Below are 12309 nucleotides of genomic sequence, written 5' to 3'. Positions count from 1 at the left end.
AGGCTGCCCACTATTTCCACTTCTTCAATCAATTCTTCCTTGTTGGTGAGAATCTAATCCAAGATAGCAGATCCCCTTGTTTCCTTCACTTTCTGGAAAAGGAAGTTGGCAGCAAGACAAATCAGGAATCTATTTGACTTTTCATTTTTAGCAGAGTTGGACTTTCAACACATGTCCGGGTAATTGAAATCTCCCATGATTAATGCATTTGAAATATAAAGCTTATGTTCATACTAGTAGCACATCTTGTAGGGAATCCGAAAGCCAAAGCTGAGAGAAAACATAGTTAGTTTGTTAAGGAATTCATTGAATGATTAGAGTATGGTTTACAATAATAAAAGCCCCTAATAGCAAATGCATGATGTTAGTTTGCAAACCAGTTCTGAAAAATTCATTCCAGTTCTACATTATTGTTATTTAAAACTGCAGGCACCAACACAACTACCCACTGCAATGCCCTCTTCCCCCTAGTAACAGCGTTTGACCCAGGGCATTTTGTTGGGCATTTTATTGACTATTAAAGAAGGTTCTGAACTTATTCTTGCTGTCCTAATTTCTCTGCTGCTAACTTTTAATAATGTCAAGTCACTAATCCATAGGCCAAGATGTCTACAGTGAGCGGCAGAACTGTCAGATTTCATGCCAAGAGCATTGCCTGCCTACCTGATCCCGGCATTCTTCCAGCTCCTCACTCAGCTGCGCCTTTGTCAGTCGTAGCATCCGACATTCCTGGGTCAAATGCTCCAGTTCAGCCTCCAGTTCCTGAGATTGGCTGGCCTTTTGAAAGGGGTAGCAAGAGGAAAGAGGAGGAAGCAACATCCTTCAGTATTATGTTCTTCAAACCATGCCATGTTGGTGACAATTTTGCCATAGCTGCACTCCCCCCCACCCCATCCTCCACTACATCCAACATGAAGCCCAAATTCTATTTCACAGAAAGTTTAACAAAAGTTCATTTGCAGGGCTTTTTTTGTAGCAGGAGCTCCTTTGCATATTAAGCCATACACCCCTGATGTAGCTAATCCTCTTGGAGCTTACAGTAAGTCCTGTACTAAGAGCCCTGTAAGCTCTTGGAGGATTGGCTACATCAGGGGTGTGTGGCCTAATATGCAAAGGAGTTCCTGCTACAAAAAAAGCCCTGCTTATTTGGTAAGCACCAGTCCTCTTCTACTGTGATACCTACAGGCACAATCTTGGACTGCCCAAGCAGCACAACTCTCCTTTTATTGCCGCCACAAAATAGTTAGCATTAGCAGGGTTCTAGGACATGCTGTCCAGGAGGAAAAAATGACCAAAGAGCTGGCAACCTAATAAGGTGCCAAATAAAAAGGGCTAAGTGGAAATACCATGGAAGTAATCAAGAACTGATTGTTAGCAGGTTCCTACTGAGACCAACGCTATTATCTCCTCCCACACCCTCAGACACACACAGAACTGAGGCCCCAGAAAAATGGTTACCTTTTCCTCCTCTCTCAGGTCTTTTTTTCAGTTTTTCTGACAAATATTGGAAATTTGGGGGAACACTGAAATAAACTCCTATAAAATATTTTCTCTTTCAAGGCAAGGTTTTTCAAATGTAATAGCATAAAAAGAATCAGAGGGTTATCTATATTTTCCCACAGAAAAACTGAAAAATTTGGGAGAGCAGTGAAAAAACTTCCTATCGACATACAATATTGTCAACTTTAAAAAAGTAAATGACTTTGACCATGCTACAATGTGTTTAATAATTTATTATTATTAATTCTTCTTAGAGTTCAGTATTTTCAATATTATAAAGTTAAGCTTATTATCAAAATATGCTTATGACAGAATTTATTTTCTACATTAATCTTTTATTTTTTCTGCATCTCAAGTGGAAAATTTTTTTAAAATGTATATGCTAAGGTAGCACAAGGTGCCAGAGTATGCAATTCCCAGTACTTAAACTGGGAATGCTTGCAATTTTTATTACAAAAAATGAAGATCTGTTCTTTTAAATTATCATGTTGTTTAAAAGTTTCTATTTGACAGAAAAGTACTGCATATATTTCAGTCCCCACACCCCAACCATATTTCTGTTGCTTGCCCCCATGGCTTCAAACTTTGGAGAAAACTTATATCTCCACATTCTCATAAGTTTCTCCCAACTTAGGTACAGGAGTGAAGTGAATATAAAACTGTTGTGCCATCCATCACATCCCTCCTTTCCCAAACATAGCAATTGCCCCTGGTGCTGGGAAAGACAGAAGGCAAAAGAAGAAGGAGACGGCAAAAGATGAGATGGCTGGACAGCGTTACTGATGTAACACACACGAATTTGAGCAGATTTCGGAGGATGGTGGAAGACAGGAGAACCTGGCGTGACTTTGTCCATGGGGTCGCAAAGAGTCAGACACAACTGTGCAACTGAAGAGCAACAATTTACCATTCCCTTAGTCAATACAGCCCTTAATCCACATTCTGGGCATTAGAAATAACACCCAAAGTACTACCCAAATTTGGTTTATGTGTTTCTAGTCACCTTTCCACAGTGGGACATCATGGTAACTGAAGTGACATGCCATTCCTAACATGGCAAGCCTCCTGTTTAGATCAACCTTACCTTTTCCCTAGAGACCTTTAGCTCTTGTTCCAGCAGGGCCTTCTCTCCCTGCCATGCCAACTGTTGCTGGAGATGCTCCTTTGCCAATTCAGCAGAGGCCTCTTGAAGTTGCTTGGCAACTGCAGCTTCATGCTCTTTTTCACTCTCCAGCTCAGCAAACCTCTGATTCAGTAAATAGATTGTACTCTGATCAGCCTTACTATTGCTGCTTATTTCAGAGAGTTTGTGGTTCAGCTGACCAGTCCTGGCACTTAACTGGCAGATCTCTTCTCTGTACTGCTTGTTCTAAAGACAAAAGGTGCAGATGTTCAGAACTGTGGTGTTCATCACCAGAAAAAATAGGATGTTACGCCTTGTGTGGGAGAGGGCAACACAGTAAAGTTTTAACCACACATCAAGGGTGTCCACACACCCCTTCCAGTGACACATTGACAGAAGCATTCTCATTGGAAGAGGGAGGAAGGAAAGGTATTAGAGACCTCCATTCAACTGCAGAAGTTTGGACCACTTAGATATAAACTATCAGCAAGTACTGTAGAAACCTGTTTTTAAAAAGCTCTTTATCTACCTGTGGGTGTGTCTGGCTAGCATAGGATGAACTAAATATTCACTCATATATCTAGGTCTGAAAAGCTAGTACAGTGCTGATTAACTGCAATGTGGCAAATCTGCAATTAGCTGCACAACAGCTTAGGTGGAGAGGGTCGATCTTTCCCTACTCCCAGTTCTCCCTATAATTCTTCTCACCCGCATCCCTTCCAGGGTTCCTGAAGCACATTTCCTGCATTCCGGGGGGGAAAGTAGCTGGTGTGAGAAGGAGGGAACGGGAGCTGAACCCTGCTTCCAGTGGCTTCCCAGTGGGTCAGCTAAAACCTGCATTCACAGGCTCATCTAGTTAGGCCCTATGTAAGGAAAAGAAAGCCTAAATGTATTCTTATTACGTTTAAAACGTTTACCAATTGATTTAATTCTTCCATTTCACTCCTGGCCTTCTCTTTTTCTGTCTTCAGTTCATCAATGTGTTTTCTGATGAAGTTAAACAAAATACAAAGTCTAAGAAAAATTTTTTTAAAACATACTTCTGTGTAGAGATAAACTCCAGACAGGTGGCTGGGTTAAACTTTATGACTTCTTTGGCTTTGGACATTATGGTTGTGACAGAAGTACTGCTCTCACCTGAAAGAGCAAATCTTGATCTTAGAATGTTCTAGGACACAGATGTAGTCAGAGCTCAAAAAACCCACTACAGAAACAGCTAGGAGCTCAGCAATATTAGGTTTCAGCAAAGTCAGCAGAGGGCTGTTAGTATAAATCCACTTGCTCTTTTGAATGAAGGAGATGAGATGAAAAACTGCAGTGGATCCTGAAGTCATTAGCCCCAATCAATCAAGCTAAACTTAGTCCCCACTGAAATCAGTGCTTTACTGAAAAGGTATGAGAAAGATTGCAGTAAACTGAGATGGCTGCCATTTCCACACACACACCCTGACACTAGGGGCTTTTTGTTTTGTTGTTATAAATAAATATTTATATAATAAGCCCTAAATTTATTTTTTTAAAGCCTTTTTTAAAAAAAAAAAGTCTCTAGTTTTGTTGCAGAGATATAAGGGAAAAGGCAGATCTCTGAAACAAAAGGGACTTTTAAAAAAGAAAGGGAATTTAGGGAATCTGTTATAGCTTTTGTTCTCAATATTATGATTTATTTTTAAAACATACGTCTGTGTAGAGATAAACTCCAGACAGGTGGCTGGGTTAAACTTTATGACTTCTTTGGCTTTGGACATTATGGTTGTGATAGAAGTACTACTCTCACCTGGAAGAGCAAATCTAGATCTTAGAATGTTCTAGGACACAAAAGCCACCAATTTTTAAAATTAATATTCAGTGACTATGGAAATAAGAGAAGGCTCTTGCTGGGGGACTGGAGTGGGGATACCTGCCATGGGGGAGCCCTGCATCTGCTGCAGCAATGGGAAAACCACACATGCATGTCCCTGTGTAGAAAAACACCTAAATAGGACTTTTAGCTTTCCTGTTGCCAATGGCCGTGCAAATGGCCATCAAAAGAAATGTAGCTGTAATTGTTCCCAACTGTAAAGTGATTTGAGAAGGTAGTCTTTGAAATATCACCAAAAGTTAAACTGTAAAAAACAAAGATGGTTATATGGCCAGCCAATACAGGGACTGAACATGTTTGCATTGTATATGTGCACTACTTATGCATAACTGTGAATCCTACAAGTCACGCCATAGCATCATGCACATACACACAAAATGCTGCATTACTATACTACTATACTGTACTGCATTACTGTATTCTGGGCGTTGCATTTGCTGTCTAATGATCATTTTATTCCACTGGTTGCCTTTTTGTTTGTAGGAAATTTTTAGTCCTATATTCCTTCTCTTAAGCAGAAAGCACCCTGATATGTATAGCTCAAACTAGCCTGATTTCATCAGATCTTGGAAGCGAAGCAGGGTCACCCGTGGCAAGCATTTGGATGGGACAACTCCATGGAATACCAGGGTTGTGAGTCAGGCAATGGCAAATCACCTCTGAACATCTCTTGCCTTGAAAACCATTATGGGGTCACCATAAGTCAGCTGTGTACTTTCCACCACCAAGCAGAAGGCACTCCCTCTGCAAGCTTGCAAAAAAACCAAAATCTCAGATACCCAACCTACCGGTGCTTTTTATTTGCTTCATTAGCATCCTCTACTTGTTGCTGAAGTCTTCCCAGTTTGTTCTTTAGGAAACAATTGTCTTCTAACACCCTGTGGAGCTCAATTCTGTGTTGCAGAGCAGAAAATTGAAAGTGAATTTGAGAGTGTAGTAGGATCAGAATGGCAGATTTTAACAACAAACAAATACCACAGGAGTTGGTTTTGGATCAAGAGCCACTAAATCTGCCCCATCATTGGTATACCTAGGGCATGGGAAAGAGAAACACACTAAACACAAAACGGTACTGTAGTCTTCATTAGCTGAAGGAATCCTTTCCCACCCAAGTTATTTTGTCAGACACTTCCATGTCAGATACCTCCACAGGTACCAAGTGTTCAGCCACAGAACAATGCAGCTGAAATCTATGTATACAAGTAATCAAATACCAATTGTGTTGGCATGTACACACATAAGTTCAGAGACAATGCCATCAAACCTCATCAGATGTATCTCAGTCTCATGCTTCCTTTTCATTTCGTCTTGCAATCGGTCTGTTTCCTGGGCCAGCCTCTGTCCTAAATTGGAAATTTCTTTGGCATAGTACTGTTCCATTTCCAGCATCTCCTTCTCAAACCGCTTCTCAAGTTCTTGGACTGGTGCTAGTTTCTGGAGCTGCTCTTTCAAGCCATCAATAACTTCTTGGCATTTCACATTCAGCTCTTCCAAATCACTTTTCTGTTCCTCCAGTTCACTAATCTCCATCTTGAAGCCTTGTTCAATGTCTTTCCTTTCTTTTTCAAAGTTTATTTTCATTAACTCTATTTCCCTTTCATAGTAATTGACCTAGAACAGTTAAAATATTGATCATGTATGACTGAGATAGCATAGTTATCCCATTGTCTATCATACTGCCACTATTTGCAAGGGCACCAGGCATCAAAAACACAGTCACACTTTATACATATACCATACACACTGAAGGTTTAACTTAGTTTACACAAAGAAATTGATCTGGATTAGAGAAACAGTTCTTGTGAAAAGATTATGAAAGGCTGCAAAATCTGAATAACACAATGGCATAACGTGGAGTAGTGGTTTGAGCATCAGACTAGAATCTGGAAGACCCGGATTCCAATCCCAACTCTGCCACAGAAGCTTGTTGGGTGTCTTTAGGCCAGTCACTCACTCTCAGCCTAGTCTGCCTCAAAGGAAGTTGATATGAGGGGCAAATGGAGGTGGGAAGGTCACCTGTCTCCCAGAAACAGCATCAACAGGCTACCATGGGAGAAAGGTGGCAGGAAAGCTCTGTTCCACTTGTGTTCAGAAATGCCTTCTATTAGCAGAAAACGTAGCCTGGTTCCAACTCAGTTTGAGCAAGCAAATCAGATTATTGGAAGCAGAATGTTATAAATCTGGTGCTAATTTCAAAATTTCCTGCCACATCAAACACCCATAGTTATTCCATCACAACATTCCAGCACCTGAGTCTTTCAGAACATCTTTTCCTTTACTCACCTTGGTTTCCAGCTGTATTTTCAGATCTCTATGCTGTTCTTTCAGTTCTTCTACCATGAGCTCCATTTCTATACTTACAGAATGGGCATCAGATACACCTACAAATAAAAAGAGTACTGAGAAATACTTTCTTTTATTTATTTAGTGCATGAGACCAAGAAATAATGTCTGAATATGAAAACACAGCTAAGACACAAAGTTAGACTCTATAAGAAGGCCCAGCCCAATTGGGGCTACCCCTGTGCCAAACCCGGAAGTTGCAGCTAGTGCAGAATGTCGCCGCCCAGCTGTTATTAGGGCTCCCCAGGTGGGAGCACATTCAGCCAAGGCTCCGGGGACTGCACTGGCTGCCAATAATATACCGGGTTCGGTACAAGGTGCTGGTTATCACCTTTAAAGCCCTATATGGCCTAGGACCTGCCTACCTTAGGGACCGTCTCTCCCCACATGTTCCCCAGAGAGTGCTTAGATCTGGTTCTCAAAAACTGCTAGTAATCCCCGGGCCAAAGGAGGCTCGTCTGAAGTCAACCAGGGATGGGGCCTTTTCGATTACAGCCCCCTGCTGGTGGAACCAGCTACCAGAAGAGGTGAGGGCCTTGCGGAACTTTGGGCAGTTCAGCAAGACCTGTAAGACAGTCCTCTTCCAGTTGGCATATAACTGACTGGTACCTAAAGAGTGCGAAGGAAGGTTGTAGAAGAGCACACTGTTAGATCATTTTTTTGTTTTATTGTTTTAACTGTTGTAAATTATTTAATGTATTTTAATATTTATTAACCTTAGTGTTAGAATTTCATGTTGTGAGCCACCCTGAGCCCGCCTCGGTGGGGAGGGCGGGATATAAATCGAATAAAATAAATAAAATAAAATAGTTTCCCAAAAACTTTATTTGAGCTTCGAAATAAATATAAACATCTTGTTCAGGGGGAAAGGCTATTTCATTCTCTTTTTAAAAGTAGAGGCAGGAGTTAGCCTTGTCCATATTGTTACATCTTTAACAAAAACATTGGAAAATGTATTCACATAAGCATTTCAGCCCCAGAACATGCTGCTTGGGGAAGCTATTTGGCCGTAATAAAGAATGAGCAGGATGGGTTATTGGGCACAAGTGCTTTTCAGTACTGGAATTGTACTCTCAAGCTAATGGCCAATACAAAGTACTCTTAGACCTTGAATGTACCCCCAAGGCTCCTAGTGGACCACTTACAACCACCCTTTTAGTAACGTGCTCAAATCCATGCATGTAAGTGCACAGAAATGCATTTACATCACTTACCATTTGGGTCTGAGACCAGCATATGCTCATTTCCAGGAAGCTGACCTTCTCTTTCCACATTGTCTTAAAGTAAAAAGTTATATGATTATTAACAGCTCTTTACTGTTTCTTACTCAGGACTTTACTGCATCTTGAGCTCACAGCTCATTCCTATGGCTCGGAACCGATGCAAGGATCATTAGTGGCAGAACAACGTAACAAGTCCTCTCCTGGGCCCCTAGGACCACAAGTCACCCAAGAGTGCTATACATTCTGAACAAGGACAGTTTACAGCTTGGCACAAAGTTATGTGGGACTTAATGGGGAACCACTTAACAGGCAATTCCAAACCATGGTGGCAGGACCCAGATATCTTATGGCACTAGTATAACACTGGAGATCATGAAACACAAGCATAAGTATCCAAGTGCCAGCAGCCACCATATGATAGACAATGGACTATCACCACTAACGCTCTCAGACACTGCCAAGGACCCCACTCCATTGACAACTAAAGAAAGGAAAAAAACAGCAGGTTGAAGCCGCCCTGAGCCTGCCCTGGCGGGGAGGGCGGAGTATAAATAAAACTTATTATTATTATTATTATTATTGAAGCATCAGATGTGTATGCCAAATGATTTCTGGAGTAATAAATGCAACTGAAACCTCATGAAAGAGGTAGAGGAAGAGCATTTTACATTCTATCCCACACTTCATACAGAGACTTCAAGCAGTATACATGGTTACCCCTTCTTTGTTTTATCCTTCCAACCACCCCATGAGGTAGATCAGGCTGAGAGGGGGACTGGCCCAGGGTTGTACAGTAAACTTCACAGCTGAGCAAGGATTAGAATCCAGACCTCCCCTGATCTTGTCCAACATTCTCTAGCTACACTGGCTCACAGACATATTTGAACACCCTGTGGAAAGCCCAAAAAGGCAATTGCAGCAAGGTTTTTGAATTCTAGTAGTAATGTATGTGTTTTATGGTCTGAGGGCCCTGTTTTAAACACAGAAACAATTTGCTCATTCTATCATGAATAAAGAAATAATCTTCAATCCTAATGTTCGCATTAAACCATTTATCAGTTAGACAGAACATCCTACCTAGACTGCATCTCAGACAATCTAGAATCCCATCTGAAACAATGGCTATCTAGATACAAGTGAAATGGGAACAGCCACATTCTTTTAACCATAGCATCTGGTAGTCAAAAATTACAAGAATCCCATACCACAAAAACATAGTTGTGTTCCTTCCCATAATGGCTAAAAAGACATCATCCACCTAGTTCCTTTACTTTAAAAGTTAATGTTTCTGTTTTTTAAAAAAGCAATTTTTGCAAGCCTTGCAGTAACCTACTTGTTACTCTGCTTCTCACATTGTCAGGGAGAAGCATTGCTCCTGGTTTGTTGGCCTTCATTTTATGCCATGCCAGATGATTCCTATCATTTTCCTGAAGTTGGGAATGCAGTTTTTCCACCTCCATTTGCAATTCATCATTAGCATCACGCAACGCCTGCAATCAGTACAAGCAACAACATTAAAACTCAAATGCATAGGTGTCTCTTCTCAGTCTGAGGGTAGCACCAACAGACTTCTGCAGAATAGCCAAGAACACCTGATACAATTATCTGTAACACATGGAAGAACGTGATGGTCCTCAGCAATGGATGCAACCATTGTTCGTCCCATCCAGTGGTAAGAAACAAATACAGCAATTCACAGAATTGCAAAAAGCTATCTTGGAAGGGTGTAGAAGCCATCTTTTATTGGAAATTTTCAAAAAGGTGGCTGGACAGAATCTAGCATGACTGAGATAATTGAGGATCTGATCTATGATCTTATATTTTCATCACTTTCCTCAGAGTAGTATCAGTGTTTTAAAGGCATCTGACTAAATGGGTTTTAACCCCATGAAAACTTACACCACAATATACAGGTGTGTGGACAAAGGAATCTGGACAGCAATACTACTATGAAAGTGCTAGGGATTCCTGACATTCTCATCACCTTTACATAACGATTCCCAGAGTTTGTTGTGGAAAAGCCTTTAAACGTTAAACCAATTTAGATTTGACTAAACATGTCATGCAAAGTTATCTTCAACTCTTTCCCAAGGCCATTTTCTTTGTACTTTGACTATGTATCCCAGATCTGCCCTACTTTGCTTTTTGTTTCCCATGAGCAAACACTAGTCATCTTGATCCTAACCATGACCAGCTCTTGGCACTTGTTTGACCCTAACATTACAAGGAATCTCAACCTATGGAAGCATGTCCTCCTCTATGATAGACAGCTTTCAATGGAATAAATTGAATAAATGATAATAACAACAACCCTATCTTGAGGATGGAATAAGCCACTCTAGAAATGCTCATTGAAACAAAACTAGGAGCAATCCTGTGGGAGCCCAGTGAGAGATCCTACTTTCCAGAAGAAATTTTTGTTGATATTTCTCCTAACTGCTTACCCACTGAAATATCATATGCTTAGCTTTTAATTAAAGCAAGCCTCTGATCTTTCTTTACAAAATTTCTACCTCCTGAGGGCCACCAAGACAGCTTTTTGAGTGGGGAACAGAAGAGGGCAACCAAGATCTTGGAGCACCTTCCCCATGAGGAAAAGCTGAAATGTATGGGACTTTCTAGTTTAGGAAAAAAAGATAACCAATGGATGACATGGCAGAGGCTTATAAAATTATGCTTGGGATGGAGAGAGTAGACAGAAAGAACTTATTTTTCCTTTCCCAGAATATTAGAACTCGAGGGCATCCAATGAAATTCAAGGACAATAGATTCAAAATTGACAAAAGGAAGTACTTTTCTCAACAGATAATTAAACTCTGGAATTCACTGCCAGTAGATGCAGTGAAGGCCATGAGCACAGATGACTTTAAAAGGGGATTAGACAGATTTGTGAAGTTGGATCTATTAATGGATGCTAACCATGGTGACTTAAGGAAAACTCTATAGTCAGAGGCAGCAAAACTAAGTGCTAAGAAGTCAGCAGAAAAATGCAAGAGCAGCCCTGCTTGATTAGACCAGTGGTCCATCTAGTCCAGTATCCTGTTTCATACAGTGGCCAACCAGTTACAACAGGACATAGAAGCTAAGGCCTCCTCATGATGCTGCTTTGAAGTTGGGATTCCCCCCCCCCCTCAGCACTGCATTACACTTACCTACATCAGACTTCATTTGCCACATTATTGCCACTCTCCCAATACGTGGAGATACTTCTTTAGCTCTTCACAGTCAGCCTTGGTTTTCACCATCCAGAAAATCTGTAAATTTGTCCACTACACTGCTTACCCCCAGTTCCAGATAACGTCTGAACAAATTAAATAGCACACTCCTAACAACGATTCTTGTGGAATCCCACTCCTAACTTTAGCATCTGAGGAAAGCCTGAGCCTCTATGCCCCATTTGCTGACTCACCAGAGCAACTGGCTGGCCACTATGTGAAACAAAATGCTGGACTAGATGGACCACTGGCCTGATCCAGCAGGGCTCTTTTATACTTTATTCACCCAAAATAGTGCAGAGGGTGGTCTGACCAGTGCTGATGAAGGTTACTCAGACCTAAACAGTCCCAAAACAACTTGATAATAAAGTACATGTAACATTCAAGACCTGTTCTCTGAGAAAAGAATGTATTTGAATCAGTGCAGACTTCTCGATCCTGGTCATTAACTTGGAAGCAAGTTTTGCAAACAGACAGTACTTACAACCTAAGTATAGGATTATAATGCACCAACATGTCTTATTGCAACAGAAAAGCAAAACATGTCTTATTGCAACAGAAAAACAGAAACAAAAGCATGCATGCACAAGAAGACTGCCATATGGAGGTAGGCGTACATGATACCAGAGGAAGCAGTCTTATTTATGAAGGCTTGAAAAAGAGGTTGACATAGTACTCTGTTAGCCAAATCTTTCTTGCTTCACTTCTTTTTAACCTACAAAAATCATTGTGTTTCACGAAGAAAAAGGCAAAAAAGCAACAGCATGCTATTTCACTATCCCTTCACTATCACTTGCCAGCCACGCTCCTTGCAGCCCATCTTTGGTTCTGAGAGAGTTTCAGAATTAATAATAATAATAATATTTTATTTATATCCTGCCCTCCCCGCCGAAGCAGGCTCAGGGCGGCTCACAACATATAGGAATTACAATTTACAATCTAAAAACATTATCTCAGTATGATATATATAATTTGCTAATTAAAACCATTATAATTAAAACCATCAAAATTACAATTAAAACTAACATTTAGAGTGCTATATTCTAG

At 40.7% G+C, this 12309-nt stretch overlaps 1 protein-coding gene across 3 annotated transcripts in view; it reads right to left on the bottom strand.

Moving 5' to 3' along the window:
• NINL (ninein like) overlaps window positions 1-12309 on the bottom strand; it is an 84834-nt gene that overhangs the window by 7147 nt on the left and 65378 nt on the right. For 2 of the 3 annotated variants that reach the window (XM_060248730.1, XM_060248722.1), the window contains 8 exons: window positions 9381-9537; window positions 8039-8101; window positions 6765-6862; window positions 5746-6092; window positions 5270-5374; window positions 3541-3610; window positions 2585-2869; window positions 664-777 (listed from right to left, as the gene is read on the bottom strand). In XM_060248730.1, the coding sequence (XP_060104713.1) occupies window positions 664-777; window positions 2585-2869; window positions 3541-3610; window positions 5270-5374; window positions 5746-6092; window positions 6765-6862; window positions 8039-8101; window positions 9381-9537 (1239 nt within the window). The remainder of the gene's footprint in view (window positions 1-663; window positions 778-2584; window positions 2870-3540; window positions 3611-5269; window positions 5375-5745; window positions 6093-6764; window positions 6863-8038; window positions 8102-9380; window positions 9538-12309) is intronic. The other variant, XM_060248740.1, reaches the window with a different exon arrangement.

The sequence above is a fragment of the Heteronotia binoei genome, chromosome 1 (assembly GCF_032191835.1).
Source record: "Heteronotia binoei isolate CCM8104 ecotype False Entrance Well chromosome 1, APGP_CSIRO_Hbin_v1, whole genome shotgun sequence".
NCBI classification, from domain to species: domain Eukaryota; kingdom Metazoa; phylum Chordata; class Lepidosauria; order Squamata; family Gekkonidae; genus Heteronotia; species Heteronotia binoei.
The sequence above is the reverse complement of the archived record's forward strand: the minus strand, read 5'-3'. Positions and strand labels throughout refer to the sequence as shown.